The sequence below is a fragment of the Lactuca sativa genome, chromosome 8, assembly GCF_002870075.4.
Source record: "Lactuca sativa cultivar Salinas chromosome 8, Lsat_Salinas_v11, whole genome shotgun sequence".
In the NCBI taxonomy this organism is placed as follows: Eukaryota; Viridiplantae; Streptophyta; class Magnoliopsida; order Asterales; family Asteraceae; genus Lactuca; species Lactuca sativa.
This window is the reverse complement of record NC_056630.2, coordinates 70,667,876-70,685,918: the sequence shown is the minus strand read 5'-3', so window position 1 is coordinate 70,685,918 and position 18,043 is coordinate 70,667,876. Positions and strand designations below refer to the sequence as shown.

Below are 18,043 nucleotides of genomic sequence, written 5' to 3'. Positions count from 1 at the left end.
TTCAAGAAAAACGACAAAACAAGGCTTAGGGTTGTGTGTAAAGGTAATGTACCTAATGTAAATGCAAGTGGGGTAGGTAAGGGCAATAAATTAAATTGTTCTTGGTCAATGCAAACTTCACGGTCAAAAGATAGTGATTATTGGTATGTGAAAACTTTACTGGACAAACATACTTGTGTTCAAACTAGAAAACTTAGGGCTTGCACTGCGAAGTATATATCTACAGAAATCTTAGACATGGTCGAGTCTAACCCTACAGTACCCCTTCGAAGCATTCAAGAGCAAGTTCAGAAGAGGCTTCAAGTTGGTGTGTCCATACACAAAGTACAGAGAGCAAAAGCAACAGCTACAAAGCAAGTGAGTGGTGACTACACAAAGCAATACGAGGTGTTAAGAGATTATCTTATGGAACTACAAGCAACTAATGTGGGTACAACTGTGAAGCTTGAGGTTGTTAATGAGCCTAACAGTACTAGAGAAACAAGGCAGTTTAAAAGGGTGTATATTTGCTTAGGGGCATTAAAGAAAGGGTTTAAAGCAGGCTTAAGAGATATTCTGGGACTAGATGGTGCTTTTATGAAAGGACCCTTTCCAGGCCAAGTACTCACAGCAGTTGGATTGGATTCAAACAACGGCATATACCCACTTGCATATGCCATTGTTGAGACTGAAAATATGAGTAGCTGGAAATGGTTTCTAGAATGCTTGGGAGATGACTTAGAGTTATACTCAAATTCTAACTTTACTTTCATGAGTGACAGACAAAAGGTACTATTTTCTTCTTTTTGTATTACTAATAGTTTATTTGTATATGATTGTTTCAATGATTATGTGGAATAATCCTTTACAGGGACTCTTACCTGCTATTGCAAAACTATACCCACAGGCTGAGCATCGATTCTGTCTAAGACATATTTATGAGAACATGAGGAAAAAATGGAAAACAAAAGAGTATAAAGATCACTTATGGCAGTGTGCAATAGCAACCACAGTACCAGAATTTGAACACTACATGAATGAACTTAACAAGTTTGATAAGGATGCTTTTGAGTGGTTGAAGAAAATCCCCCCTCACCATTGGGCCAGAAGCCACTTTTCAGGTTATATTCCCTAACTTAGGTGAAGCTTTACTAGTGCTCATTGTATATGATTTAGTTCATATAATTTTCTTGTTTAATACAGGCAGAGCATGATCAGATATATTGCTCAACAATTTATGTGAGGTTTTCAACAGTAAGCTTATTCATGGTAGGAATAAGCCCATCATAAGTTGTCTTGAGTACATCAGGCAGTACCTTATGAAGAGGATCTGCAATGTGAAGAAAGTGATGTCCAAAGCTCCAGGTCCACTCACTCTAACAACATCAAAGTTACTTGAGAGAAATAGGGAAGCTTCAGTCCAATATAGAGCTAGATGGAATGGGACTGCAAAGTATGAAGTTTATGGTCCTTGGCATGACCAGCATGTGGTTGACATGACAAATATGTCATGTACATGTAGAAGGTGGGAATTGAATGGGATTCCATGCAGGCATGCCATAGCTACAATACATGAAATGGCTGATAGTGGAGACAAAGTTGGGGAGCTTTACACTTATGTCAACAAAGTGTATTGGCTTCAAACATGGAATGAAGCTTACTCTTACACTGTGGACCCTATAAAGGGTAGAGCCATGTGGCCAAAAAGTACCTGTCCATTTCAATTAACACCACCACCACATCACAATCAACCTGGGAGACCTAAGACCAAGAGAAAGAGAAGTGCAGATGAAAAATATGATAAACAAATGCAAAATCATGGTGCAGGTGAACCTGAAAAACTTACCAGAAAGTTTGTTAGTGTCAGGTGTGGGAAATGCAACAATAGGGGTCATAACTCAAGGACGTGCAAGGGTCAAGGTGGGAATGCAGGAAGCAATGAAGGAGGGAATGCAGGAAGCAGTCAGGGAGGGAATGCATGATGCAGTCAAGGAGGGAATGGAGGTAGCGGTCAATGTAGGAATTAGTGTATTTTGTTTAAAAACTTATCTTTTGGTTTAGCACAACTTTTGTGCATTTGGATGTAATGGTTTAAAACTAGTTTGTTGTAATGGTTTTATTTTGGTCATGAAACTAATGTCAACCTTTTGTCATTGTTGAAGAATGATGTTTATGGTTTATACCAACTGTTGGTTGTCATGTTTATGGAACACATTTATGGTTATAACAACTTTTTTCTGAAACAACAAATAAACATTAACATTAGGTGATAACTGCAATACATTGTCATTATATCCTTGAAAAGGGTACAAATTTCTGAAGTTGTCCAAAATAACCCTAAACTGATATTACATTATCAAATACCAAAAACTACCACATTCCCTTGTTACAATTTCATAAGACAAAAAACACCCAAAATTACATGCAACTACAGGGGTCCCTAATTGCTTATTACTAAATGAAAAGCACCCAAACCACCACAAATAGTAACCAACTTGCAAACAAACACATCTTTAATCTTGCCACTTGATAGTTTGCATTGTTGATATTCCTCAATAATCCGGGTATTATCAACATAGATCTTGCACACATGGGAGGATCAATCCATCCTAAGAATCGGCATCTGGAACCCTTCACGTAAAAAAATAAACCCTAAACATGAGGGTGATTTTCCAAAATGAGGGTAAAATAGCAAAATCGAACACTTACCTTTTGAGGGCAGGAAAGAAACCTCCGACCAGGGTTTGCTGATGTCCAGGAGGTGCGAACCACCGCTTCCCTACCACAGAAACACATCACCATTTTAATTTTTGATCTCTAAGAAATTGTGAACACAGAGTAGGAAGAGTATGAAGCTCGTGAAGTTGAAGATGGAAGAGTGATGTAGCTCTGCTTTTATTTTGAATAAGTTTGCAAAAAAGGTCCCTATAAGTGGAAAGACGAAAATACCCCGGTCTTTATTGCATGTAACGGAGCATATGGACGGAAGTTAGTGGGAGGGACCAAAAACAATGGAAAAATCCAATTTTGGACCAGTGGTGCATCAAAGTATCGTTTTGGACAAAAGTCGCATAATTTTGCCAAACATAGGACCATTTTTGCAATTTTGTCTTATACATATATATAAGGAATGTGGAAGGAGCCTGGAAGATCCCTTATTGGATCAAACACATGAAGACGATTCTCCAAGATTTGTCGTCCTACAAATCCCTACGTTACTTAATTTCCTGGGTATTGTCATGAGAGAATATTCAAATATTTAGAGGCAATTACAGAATTGGTCCTAATTTTCTGAAAATGTGCAATTTTGGTCCATCTTTTGAATTTCCTGTAAGGAATATCTATTTTATTTATTTATTTATTTATTTATTTATTTTTTGTGTGTGTGTAGTTTTGGTCCATCGGGGATCATATTAGAAAGTAGCCGTTAAATCCGTATAAGTAAACCAATTAATGATATTTTTACATTGTCATTTTTATTAATAGTTAGAAAAACTAAAATAAAATGAATAAAACAAGAAACTTTTAAATGATTCGATCTATGCTTCACGTTCAATAATATCAGAAGGAAAAAAGATTTACACGACATGTCATTTAACATCAAATAGGTAATGAAGTCTTTGTAGAAACAAACATTCATGTATGGTTATAGAGAGTGACGACCCGCTATATGCAATAAATAATATTTATGGATGATAAATTATTTATTTATTTATTTAAGTAAATACGTTTGGGTTACTAAGTTGGCATGAAATATATTTTTTTAAAGCTTACTCAATAGTACAAATATAAAAGAAATATATTTTTAGGATTATGGAAATAGTAGCACTTGAAAACCTAATTTGTTTCCCATAAAAACACCCAAAATGGTGGCTCCCTCCCCTCTTTCTACCCCTTGGCAGACAATCAACAAGAGAAAAAAAAAACTTTGGTTTATTGGTTGATGTCTAGCAGTAGTGCATGTCACTTGTGTGGATATCAATAAACGGTGTATTTTGATCACGTCTAATACATCCAAGGAACCATACAAATAAAGGTGATGATTCTAAATATCCACTTGGTTGATGTGTGTGTGAAGCGTATGTATATGTGTGTTTGAGTTGCAATTATTGATCATAGGTTACAACAAGTGAATTTTAATTTCATATATGTATATGTTTTATATTTTTGAGAGAGAGAGAGAGAGAGAGAGAGAGAGAGAGAGAGAGAGAGAGAGAGAGAGAGAGAGAGAGAGAGAGAGAGAGAGAGAGAGAGAGAGAGAGAGAGAGAGAGAGAGAGAGAGAGAGAGAGAGAGAGAGAGAGAGAGAGAGAGAGAGATGGGTATAGTGGGTCCCATTTCAATTAAAGTTTAAATATTAAAACAAATAGAAAACATTGAAAACGAAAACAAATAAAATAGGTATAGACATTTCGAATTTGATAAATGCCAAAACCACAAAAATCTCACTTTAGATAGTTTAACATATTTCAAAAAAAAAAAAAAAATCAAAATCAAAATCTAACTAAAATAAATATACAAAGAAATGAAGCCATCATCATATTTTTGATTTCCTCCTAAATGAAGAATAGCGGAATCAAATCGATCATATAGTATTTTTTTTCTTTATTTAATGTAAGGTAAGGCTTAAAACAATTATTTTTGTAGTTTTCTCTATAATAGATTTATATAATATAAAAATATATTAGTTCATTTTGCACGTTGCAAGTGGCAAATATTGTAAAAGTTTGATAAAAATAGTGATATCGTATGCCTTCCTAGAAATGGGCAAAGGCCCATGTGGATGTGTGTGGTCTTAAGACTCCAGTCCAAGTTGCTCCATAGTCTAGTCCCTACAGACCTACTGGCTGGGCGGCTGGCGGCTTTCAGAAAATGTACCCCATTGAGGTGGGCGGTCCTAACGACCTAACCGGACCTAAGTTTTTCTTAATCACTAAAGTTTATTAATTTTGGACTTAACATGATATGGTTAAGTTTGTTCAACATTTTGAGCAAATACATAACAATTTAAAATTTAAAAAAAATTAAAACAACCATAAATTGATACATGCTATAAACAAACTGTTTATATTGTTAGTAAAAACACAAAAAGAATTAAGAATGAATAATAAATATGACAAATGTCATATTAGCCCATTAAATTTATGGTGTTTATTTTAAAAGGTCATTAAACTATTTTTTTTGCACATGAAAGGAATAAACTCTTATTTTCATGTTTTAAAATACCCTTATGTTACCTGAAACCGGGTTGAAAGGCAATATATATGCCACGAAGGAAAATGTCGGTACCATGTCATTTAATGAAATGGCCACATGTAGTACATTTATATCAATTTGTTTTAAATAAACCAATCGTGTCCTACAATCCCCCCACCCCCCTCATTGAAGAAACCCCACGTCCCACCATAGTAACTGAAGATCGATGACTATATTCTTCTCAATCAAAGTTCATTTCTAAGGTGTGTTCATCAACAAACCTTTTTGCTATTCTGATGGTGTTCATCATGTGTTCGAGAATATTGATTTTGTTGGTATGTCATATAATGAGTTTCTTGAACGATTCACACAAGAGAAGTATGAGAAACTTTATTATTGTCAATCTGATTTACAAATCCCAGAATGTATAGACATTGCTTATTGATGTGGAGTACAACTATCTGTTTACATGGACCATTTTGGCACTACTGTGCATGTAACTAAGGAAAATGAAAATAAAGATAATTGTTCTGTGAAGTCAAACATGTCAATCGAAGGGGAAGAAGGTATTGGCCTAATTGAATTCATGAGTCCACAATAGAGCAACATGGAAGGAGTAACTTATGAAGGAGTAAGTCAGGCAAATGGAAATGAGGATGCTACAAAAGGTGATCCAAAAGATGATGAAGATGAGAATGTCCCAGATGTGAAAGAGAAACCAATGTTTAATGAAGAAATATCTTGGAAGAAGCAGTTGCTAATTCTAGGTATGACGTTCACCAACCCTAAACAATTGAAATTCATGCTGTAGCAAATGGGTATCAATTGTACTTTGAAAAAAATGATAGTAAAAGGTTATTAGTTAAGTGTTGTGATGGTGAATGCACATTTAGGCTTTGGGTGTGACGTTCCCAAATTCACGATCATTTTAAAATTTTTATTTATGCTTATTTAAAAATCAGAATAAAAATAATATCACAGAAATTGTTCCCAGAAAACATGATAAATATATTATCAAAGCATTTCCGAAGAAATGTATTTTGTTTATATTAAAACTTTGAGATGTCATCGTCAATACAGAAACATAAGCATAAACAGACCTTACATTCATTTACACTAGTGATTTATATCTCCTAATCTCTTAGTGTAATAACCTGATACCTATGATACAAATAAACTGAGTGGGTCAGGTTGGGAAACCTGGTGAGTACATATGGTTTTCAATCCACAATAATATAATTATTATGTTTAATCATCAAACAGTTAACCTAATTACCCATTCCCATTATCTTCATTTAATCTTCCCTAAAGATTAATCCTAAGGGTTATCTCCTATATTGTATTTACCTCTCATCTCCTTACATCGCATTTCCTTATATGTTTGTTCCTAAGGACTTTTCCTAAGGATCATCGCCTACATCGCATACACAGTACTGATTCGGGGATTACTCCCTTAACACGTGTCCAATAAGGGTTAGGGTATCATCGCATGAATACGTAGTTACAACATCGCCTGAACTCGTAATTCATAGTAGGGGTTAGAGTATCATCGCATGAATACGTAGTTGCAACATCGCCTGAACTCGTAATTCATAGTAGGGGATAGAGTATCATCGCATGAATACGTAGTTACATCATCGTTTAAACTCGTAATTCATCACCTACAAATTATGAGCCTGCTGGTGTTTCCACATGGCTGTCTAGAATAGTCTGTGGTCACCATCTATACTCTGGTAGATGACTGCATCGCCACATCGTCGGTCAAGGTTATGGTATCTCCTCTCATCTCATATCACCTATTTATCATCACCTAATTATCATCACATTTCTGTCATCACCTATCTCTCATTACCTAATTATCACCACCTATCTCTCATCACCCGTTGCTACCCAATATATATTTATAAGTATAAAAATACATATACAGTTTAAATCATGTAAACATGTATAAATCGTTCATCTAGCATAGATATCAAGAACACAGATAATATGCACACATAACACGTAATTTATATTAAATACTTCATATATATGCGTAATATGAAAGTAACTATGCACTCACATTAGTAGCATGATTTGATAGAAGCTAACTAGAAACGGTTAGCGGTTCGTGATCGTCGGGCTCGGGATAAGGAACGCCTTCAGTAAACGAGAGAGAGGTAAGAAGATTTGGTGTGAGAATGGTTAGGGTCGAGCTTGCTATTTATAGGTTGTTATGGGCCCATTCACATCGTGAACTTGATGTTCACGTCGTGGCGCATGGCTGAATCACTTCGTAGGCTTGCCATATGCGTTCTAGCTTTGAAAGGTGTTTGGATGACATTTCCATGTCGTGAAATACCTAAGTTCACATCAAAAACTTCCATGAGTCATCCTATAGCCTTAGCATGTGTTTTCTAGCCTCGATTAGTGTCTTTGACTAGTTTCACCTCATGGACTTAATGTTCACGTCGTGGACTTGTGGCGGCTAGGGTTTTTGCCACGTGTCATGCCCTCAAACAGCTACATCTTCGGAAGGTCATAACTTTTGCATACAAGTTCCATTTTTGACGTACTTTAAATCCACATGTATATGGAGACGTACTCTACAACTTTAGTTTAGGTCACTAAGGCCAAAAAGTATTTATCGTAAACTCACTTTTTATGATTCCCGATATCGTGTCGGTTTTGTCGCGAAACTTCGACAGGTCATAACTTCTTCGTTATAACTCAGATTTCAACGTTCTTTATATGTACGGAAACTTTGTGACATATACTACAACTTATTTAAGATTATTTATTCTAAATAATCCTCTATCAATTTGATGTTTATCGTCTCTAAATTGACTAGCCCGGATCTGTGGGCGTTATAGTTATCTCCCCCTTAGGATGATTACATCCCGGAATCATCAACAAAACATGGCTTATATAATGACTCCATGTGTTATATTTTCATCCTAGGTAATAACCGTAACTTCTATGTTCCTTCGAATGAGTAGATAAGTATTGGACCTCTTGACTGCAGGCGATGCTCAATCTTGCATCTACTCCTCGTACTATGTTGGACTTTCAATTGTAACCTTCGAGTTACAATCTCGATTCTCATTTGAAACTTATTCTTCTTATTAACGGGCTTAATATAAGTTATTTCCTTCGATTACCATAATAGACTGATGGGTCATGTTCTAATGACCTCTCATCGTATGATGCAACGCTTAGACTGAGGTCTTTTAGAGTCAAATTCCAGAATCTGGAATATACCTTTCTTTATGTTCTAATGTGATATAATCACATTCTAGCATGTAGCACTTCTAGCTACAAGCTTCTTTACTTTAACGGTGATCACGATACTTCTATTGATCGCTTCGATTATCTTTCACGTCAATCTTCTAGCTTAAGTTGGATGCTACATCGAACTTGATTCTCTGAACCACGTAACATACTTGTCTTAGTCGGAATCGATTTGATATGACCACTTGGGTCAGAATATCAATCATCTTCTTAGTTATTACCGAAACGATGGTAACGACATACTTAAACAAAACAGAATCAAATACTAGTGCCTTGGTAAACTTGTGACTTTCCCTGATCCAAGTGCGAGTCTTGTGCTTCCGGTAGTATAGGCCTCTATTACCATTCACATCTACTCATACTCGTACCAAGTATTATCTCACAGTTTTCCAAGTTACCATACAAGAATTTCACATAATCATTTAACACATCGGATAACATAACGAAGCTTTATATTATTTCTTGAAACGATTACATAAACGTTCAAGTTTAACCTATACTATGCCTCTAACATGCTACACGACATGTAATTATGGCTACTTCATATCTTGATCTTTGGATATGAAGTCTTCATCCTTGATTCTTCGCATTGTCACCTGCTTCGTTGAGGATCATTTGGAATGCTCTTGCCTTTAGCTTCGACGACGCATTTCGCCTTACAGCTTCGTTCTTCTTTGGATAGTTCTTCGAAATATGCCCACCATCTCCACATTCGTAACACTTCCTGTTGTCGAATGTACAATCTCTGGAATAGTGACTGGTCCTACCACACTTATAGCAGGTCACTTCTCCATCACATCTTCCGAAGTGCTTCTTCTTGAACTTCTCACACCACTTGGTTCCACCACTACCTCCATACTTTTGGTCGTCCAAGTTAGACTTCATGAATCTTCCTTTCTTGTCAGATCTCAAGGGTCCTTCAAGCTTCCTCTTTTCTCCTACCTTATCTTTTTCTAGACTCTTTTCTCTTATCTGGGTCTCTACATTCTTAGCTGCCCAGATGGTGGATTTCTAGGTGGTTGCTTGTTTAACCATTAGACCAAAGTCTGTTGGTGATCCATCGGCAAACTTGTTGACCTTGGAGAGTTCATTTGGAATTAAATAAGGAACAAGCTTTATATTTTCCGTAAAACTTGTAGCATACTTGGTAACGTTCATTCTTCCCTTCCTTAGGTTCTGAAACTCGTTGTTGATCTCCATTAGATCTTGTTAGTACTGCATCTTCAATTGCACCAAAAAGTATTCCCAAGACATCTTAATAGCTTCTCCCTTGGGCATGGTATCAGCTAGTAGCTTCCACCATCTCAATACTCCATATTTTAACAGGGTAACCGTAAGGGTGGTCTTTTGTTTGTTGTTGCAGTCGTAACTCTCAAACATCATCCCCATCTCGGAGATCCAATCCATGCTTCCACCGGTGTTGGGCTTCCAGAAAGACTCGGTGGTTTGGATTCCATGAATTCCTTGTATTTGCATCCACGACTGTCATTTCCTCCATTGTGGTGGTTTCTCCTTCCCACTCGTGGTCCAACTTAACTGACGGTTCTACTGTAATTTGCTTCTTCCGACTGACCTTCATTCAGTTCAGGTTGTTCAACAGACATCGTAGGTTCATCCCTATTATTTAACAACATTTTCCTCATCTCTTCCCTCTGTTCGGCCATCATAACCCGAATCATGGCTTGCACTCCTACCATCGTGGTTGGCTCAGGTGCAGTTGTTACTTCCGGTGCACGCTCAATCACTTGGGGTTGAGGCTATTGATTGCCATTAGCATTTCCATTGGTGTTTCTGAATCCGCTTCGGGTTCTTGCGATGACGGTCTATACACCAAATCAGACGTTCGGTGTGTAGTGATGAGAATTAAGATAGGGAAATCAAACATATAAATCTCCTTATCACTCCAAAAATTTACATGTTAGTTCTAATATCATAGTTTATACGTTTAGAATCCTAAACACATAAGGTTTCCAGATCCGGTCGGCAACATACCATAGATCCGACCAAATAATAGCATATAAGGTATTTTTTATAGCTATAACATAAATCATTTAGCACATAATAGCAATTTAGGCATCTCAGCCTAAAGTAAGCTAGTGTTGTGTCAATTCAGGTGTACTACCTAAAATATAATAGACATTCATCTCACAATCATCGCTTAGCATTCTAAGTTTAAGTCTAGAAATCCTACAAATTCATAGTTTGCTTAAACTAATGCTTTGATACCAACTGTGACATCCGTAAATTAATGGTCATTTTAAAAATTTTATTTATGATTATTTAAAAATCAGAGTAAAAATAATATTGCGGAAATTGTTCCCAGAAAACATGATAAATATATTATCAAAGCATTTCCAAAGAAATGTATTTTGTTTATATTAAAACATTGGGATGTCATTGTCAATACAAAAATATAAGCATAAACAGACCTTACATTCATTTACACTAGTGATTTATATCTCCTTCAATCTCTCGGTGTAATGTAGCTTCGTATCGATACCTGTGATATAAATAAACTGAGTGTGTTAGGTTGGGAAACCTGGTGAGTACATATGGTTTTCAACCCACAATAATATAATTATTATGTTTAATCATCAAACAGTTAACCCAATTAACCATCCCTATTATCTTCATTTAATCTTCCCTAAATATTTATCCTAAGGGTCATCTCCTATATCGTATTTGTTGGATTAATGTCTAAGCCCGTAACTATATTTGGTATGTACTTGACCCAATTATGCATGGTCCTTTTGGGTTGCCTTAACCAAAGCAACTTGACAAGGTAATTTAAGGAGAGAGAGAGAGAGAATATTATGGTTTATTATTATATTATAAGAATAATATATTAAGGAGAAATCATAATTATTTAATTAGTATTGGTCATAAATTAATTAGGAATTAATTTGGTGACTAAAAGAGATTAATTAAATAAATGGGCATAAACTGTCAAATGTATTATAGTTGAGTTTTGGGCTGGGAAACCTAATGGGCTAAAGGGGGAATGAAATTATGATGGGGATCCATCGTATTTTCATCCAATGCCTTATTCCAGAAGGTTCCTTGGGCTGCTTGGTGGCTAAGTTGTCCATTAGGGTTTAGACTGAAACCCTAGCAGCCTACAATATAAATATGACCCCTAGGCTATGAAAACCGGCTACACTTGATTCCAAGAGAGCCCTAGGGCCGATTTTAGCATCTCTCACCCTCTCTCATATTGCTTTCTTGCTTGTGGGGTTTGTGAACCATTAGAGGAGTTACAATTGTGACTCTAAGTTCAAGATCAAGAAGACTACAAGGATTTCAAGCTATTCGAAAGAGGTAAATCACTTAGATCTGTTCTTATGATGTTAATTTCGAAATATATATGACAGATCTAGGGTTGCAAGTCTTGGATTCAACGCATGTACAATAGAGAAACCTAGATCCAAGCATTAGGGTTTGTATGCGCACATAGGATTGTTCTTATGCTTAAAACTCATCAGTGGTATCAGAGCCTTGATTGGTTTCAATTGTAGGTGATGCTTTAACTGTTTGCTTGCTGAAAATCATGTTTTCTTGCCTCTGCCCGACTGGACTCGACGAGTCAGTATCTGGACTCAGCGAGTTAGTATCTGGACTCAGCGAGTCTGTGCATCAGGCAGAGGATATTTCGGGATTTTGTTGCTGTTTTGTCATGGGATTAATGCCTAAATCGTTTTTTGAAGATAAAATCCGAATTTTATTGTATTTGAATGATTATCCTTGCCAAAACAATAGATAATTTCAAATCTTTTGAATATTAGTTGTTTATATCATAAATATGGATTATTTAAATTATTTGGTAATTATCTTGTGACTAAAATTGGATTAGGTCAAATATAGATAATTATGAAATTAATTGTTTAATTTAAATTATTTGTTATTTGATCCCTTTTGTTTTGAAATGGTTCAAAACTTGTCCTCAAGTTTTGAAATTTAAATTTTATGATTAAAAGTTTAATTTTGAGTCATTTAAATTTGAAACCCTTAGAATTTTACAAGTTTAAAATTCAACCCTATACTATTATATTATTACAAGCTATATATATATATATATATATATATATATATATATATATATATATATGTATGTATGTATAGCTTAAAATATTAGTCTTACCGTTAGTAGGTCTCATTCACGAAGCCAGTCTATAAGGTGGGTATAAGGTTGCTGCCTATAAAATGGCGCTTAATGGGTGTACACTCACACCCACCGCTTGCTTGACTGGTGGAGGGTCGTTAGCTGAACGGGCAGGATAGGGCAATCCTCTCCTCATTAAAAGTATAATGTAAGATACAAAAGTAACTAAAATGTCTTACAAATTCCCAATCTTAGTTACTTTAGGGTAAAATGTGAAAATGATGCTAACCCATGAATTACACTTTGTACCCTTGTCAAATGTTGGTGGAGCGCGTGTGGTTAACCGGCACACTAATTTGGGGATGACACTGGTTGCGAAGGGTGACTCGATGTTTGTCATAGATCAATAGAGTGTGTGTGGTTTACCGGCACATTGATTAGGTGCTAGAGACATTGAGTGCACCATGTTGATTCGCATGGTTATTCACAACTTGTCTGCGATCCTCGGTAGCCCAGTCATAAATTTGAAGTGCATATCGAGACTTAAACATGCCATTGAAATTTTCAATGAATCTCAAAGATCTAGGAGTTTTCAAATACATTTAAAACTTAAATCTCTTTTTCGTTTTTCATGGTGAGAATTAGTGAATCGCCATTCACTTACCTTCAGATTATTTACTTTTAGAGTACGGAATCCCTTTCTAAGTTGTAAATAATGTTGTTGGGTCCTAGCCCTAATTTCTCATTTGGGTGTTTAATTAGGGACTCATTTCTAATCAAACTTTGTTCCTTTCTTTTTCAGATGTCTGCAAACAACAACAACAATGCTTCTGGGTCATTCTCGTTGATGAACCTATGTAAAAAGGTGACATTTGATGGGTCAAACTTCAACGAGTGGATGAGGTAAATTCGCATGATCACATGCTACGAGGACAAAGAATATGTCCTCTATGAAAAGCTTGAAAAGATCATCCCAGATGTTGCTACTCCGGAAGAGCTGGCCGCCTTTGAGGCCCACGAGCGTGATGCTACGAAAGTTCATTGCATCATTCTGGCCACCATGAACCTCGAACTCCAAAAGTACTATGAGGACATGTATCCATATGAAATGCATCAGGATTTGCTGGACAGGTACCACCAGAGCGCGATGCAAGAGCACTATGAGACCATTACTAACATGATCACCGCTAAGATGGGGAATGGAGAATCCCTAACCTCTCATTTGCAGAAAATGCAGAGGTATGCTGATCGTCTTCTCAAACTTAATGTTAAGTTTGATGAGGATTTGGTTATCAAAATAATCCTCCACTCCTTGCCCTCCCACTACAACCAGTTCAGAATGACCTACCACATGAACAAGGAAGAGGTCTCCTTGAGAAAGCTCCAAGGACTATTGAGGACTGTTGAGAGCAACCTCAAAGACAAATTCGTTGCATCATCCCCTACTGTGGCTGCTCCTATGATGGCAATAGGTCAAGGAAGGGATAAAAAGAGGAAGGATCCATGTAAGAGCCACCAAAAGGGGAAGTCCCGTGATGGTTCATCCTCTAGTGGGACCAAAGCAGGCCCCGCTAAACCCTCCTACGATCCCAAGGAAGCAGAGTGCTTCTATTCACAGGAAACGAAGCTGCCCTAAGTATCTACAAGATATAAGGGATCGGAAGATTAAGCCCAACTTTGCAGGTATGTATTCTATTAAATCTAACAACTCATCATTTGCTACTTCATGGGTTCTTGATACAAGGTGTGGATTCCACATTTTTTCTGATTTGCAGGGCCTAAAAAGAAGTAGGGGAGTGGAACATGGAAAGATGAACTTGATTATGGGAAACAGAAGACCGTCGCCTGTGACCAAAGTCGGAGTTTATTCTTTAGTGTTGAGTAATGGGTTAGAGTTAGATTTAAATAATTGCTATTATTCGCCAGATATAGAAAGAAACATTATTTCATTTCATGGATTGTTTAGACAAGGTTTCATATATTCTTTTATAATAGTAATGGTTTTATTAATGTTTATTTGAATGGTTTCTTTTATTTCAATGCATTACCTTGTAATGGGATTTATGAATCTGTGATGGTTGTTGATAACTTAGGAAATGATTTTTGAATATTGATTCGTCTACTAGCCTAGACAAATGATGCTTGTGGCATTGTCGCCTTGGCCATGTCAACAAGAAACGCATAGCCCAACTCCAAAAGGATGGAGTGTTGGAGTCATTTGACCTTAGGGACGATGACATGTGTGAATCTTGTTTACTTGGGAAGATGACCAAGTCACCCTTTACTGGCACTTGTGAAAGGGGTGAGGGTCTATTGGATCTCATACACACCGATGTGTGTGGCCCCTTTAGATCCACCACAAGGGATGCTTGTCGCTTCTACGTGACTTTTGAGGATGATTATAGAAGATATGGATATATCGACTTAATCAAGAAAAAGTCGGAAACCTTTGAAAAGTTCAAAGAGTTTAATAATGAAGTAGAGAATCAGCTGGGTGGGAAAATCAAGATGCTTCGGTCAGACCGAGGAGGAGAGTACCTAAGTCTTGAGTTTCACGACTATCTAAAAGAATGCAGAATTGTTTCGCAATTGACGGCTCCAAGAACGCCACAATTGAATGGTGTGGCTGAGAGACGTAATCGGACCTTGTTGGACATGGTTCGTTCTATGATGAGTCGGACTTCGAGACTGCCGCCCATATCCTTAACTTAGTTCCCACCAAGAAGGTTACCAAGACTCCTCACGAGATGTGGACAGGGAAAGCTCCCTCGTTGGCACATGTTAAGGTTTAGGGTTGCGAGGCTTTCGTAAGACGAGAGACTCACAACAAACTCGAACCTTGTAGTGAGAAGTGTTGTTTCATCGGCTATCCGCAGAAGTCTTTTGGCTATCTTTTCTATAGACTGAGTGACAATGTTGTATTCGTTTCTAGAAGAAGAGTTTTCTTAGAAAGGGAATTGATAAGACAAGAGGACAGTCGGAGGCAAACTGATCTTGAAGAGATTCAAGAGCAAAGCGATGAAGGAACCTCTAATACTGGCACTCAACCCGAGGAGGAAACTCCTGTTAAGCCAGTTGACAAGTCCTTACCTCTTAGACATACTAGTAGGGTTAGTGTTCAACCCAAGTTTTATGGTTTTCATATTACTAGTGAAGGGGATACGTTTATTAGTGATGAAACACTAATGAATTTGGACAAACCTAGCAGCTACAAGGAAGCCATGGCAGGCCCGAAGTCTGCTAAATGGAAAGAGGCGATGGACAACGAAATTCAGTCCATGTATGACAACCAAGTTTGGAATTTGGTTGATAATGTATCGGGTCGTAAGAAAGTCAGGTGCAAGTGGATCTTCAAGAAGAAGACGGACATGGATGGGAAAGTGCATACTTATAAAGCGCGATTGGTTGCGAAGGCCTTTACTCAAACTCCCGGAGTTGACTATGATGAGACCTTATCACCAGTTGCGAAGATAAAGTCTATTAGGGTAATGCTCGCAATAGCTGTGTTTCATGATTATGAAATATGGCAAATGGACATGAAAACCGCTTTCCTTAATGGAAAGTTGGATGAGGATGTTTACATGAATCAGCCAGAGGGTTTTGTTGATGCGAAGCATCCAAATAGAGTGTGCAAGCTTGAGAAATCCATTTATGGATTGAAACAAGAGTCTCGCAGATGGAAACTTTGCTTTGACGAGAAAGTTAAAGAGTTTGGCTTTCTGCGAAGTGAAGATGAATCTTGTGTATATGTCAAATCTAGTGGGAGTATAGTGAGCTTCCTCGTATTGTATGTCGATGACATACTGCTCATAGGAAAAGACGTCCCAACCTTGCAGGAGGTCAATTCCTGGCTTCAGAAATGTTTCGCTATGAAGGACCTCAGAGAGGCTGCTTATATTCTGGGAATAAGGATAGTAAGAAACAGGGAAAAGAGACTGATAGGACTCAGTCGGGATACATACTTGGATAAGGTACTAAAGCGTTTTCGTATGGAAAATTCCAAGAAAGGGGAGTTGCCAATCCAAAGCAATACCAAGCTGAGTAAGACTCAGAGTCGAGTATAGAGGCAGAGATAGCTGCTATGAGCCAAGTACCTTACGCTTCCGCATTAGGCTCTATCATGTACACTATGACTTGTACTCGCCCTAATGTGGCCTTTGCTTTGAGCATGGTCAGCAGATATCAAGCAAACCCTGGTAGAGCTCATTGGATTGCAGTTAAGAATATTATTAAGTACCAAGGAATGGTTTCTAGTCCTCGGTGGGAGTGATGAATTAAGGGTACGAGGGTATAGTGACGCTAGTTTTCAGACGGATCGGGATAATTACCGATCATAGTCGGGCTGGGTTTTTACCCTAAATGGAGGAGCAGTGACTTGGAAAAGCTCCAAGAAGGAGACCATAGCTGATTCAATGTGTGAATCAGAGTACATTGCGAGGCATCAAAGGAGGCTATATGGTTGAAGAACTTCATTGGAGACCTTGGAGTTATGCCATCCATAAAGGAGCCAATGGAAATTTTCTGTGATAATGAAGGAGCGGTTGCCTTAACCAGGAGATCATGGTAGATCTCGACATATCGATAGAAAATACCATTTTATCAGACATCGGGTAGAAGAGGGACTCCTCGTTGTTAAGAGAGTATCATCAGAAGAAAACCCGGCAGATCCCCTTACGAAGGGACTGAGTAGGGTCAAACACTTGCAGCACGCTAGGAGCATTGGGCTGAAGGATGATATAAGTTTGGATTAGATAGGAAACGTGTAATAGATAATTTGTACTTGACATTTGATGAATAAATAAAGTTGTGTTATTTATGAGTAAAGCTACTATCTTGTGTTGGTTATTTATCTATTGTTTCAATTTTGCATGTTTTGACTTCCTGAATGATAGGATTATTCGAACAGTCCACAGTCGTTCATATTTTGGAAGTAGATGTGAATGAAGACTGTCATGAATTGTTTGTAGATTGTCTAAAAAGTTTGGGCATAGCAAAGGTTTGCTGCAAAATTCATGAGTGCTTATGAATATGATTTGAGCATTGGAATAAACCCGCGTTTGCTAGTATCACTTCGTAGTGTTTTACCTTAAGTGATCGGAAAGCGATAATATCATATAGTCTTAAAACTTAGAGATATGGTTGTTGTTTGCTAGTTGGTTATGCATTAATAATGTGTAAATGCATTAGTAACTTGATGTTATGAAACACATTTTTGTTCATGATTTAATTGGTAAATAATAGATGCATATGAGTCGAAGTTAATATGTTCCTTTTATTCAATGAGAATAAAAGTGATATCTTGGCCACTCGATGATTTGGTTTGACTTATGTGCCGGGCCCGGTCAGAATGAAGTTAATGTGTTCAACTGAATTCTATGTCAAACAAGTCAGAAATCGAGGAACAAATGTTGGACGATAAGCACTGTCAGCATGATATCTAGAACAGAGGATTATACGATCCCTTATCTGAAGGACAAGTTGCTGATCAGAGTTGACAGCGA

General features: G+C 37.2%; 1 protein-coding gene across 1 annotated transcript; it reads left to right on the top strand.

Moving 5' to 3' along the window:
• Window positions 1–1,298: 1,298 nt before the first annotated feature.
• LOC128127724 (uncharacterized) lies at window positions 1,299–1,961 on the top strand. The gene has a single exon (XM_052766401.1). The coding sequence runs from the start codon at window positions 1,299–1,301 to the stop codon at window positions 1,959–1,961; it is 663 nt and encodes a 220-aa protein (XP_052622361.1).
• Window positions 1,962–18,043: the final 16,082 nt, after the last annotated feature.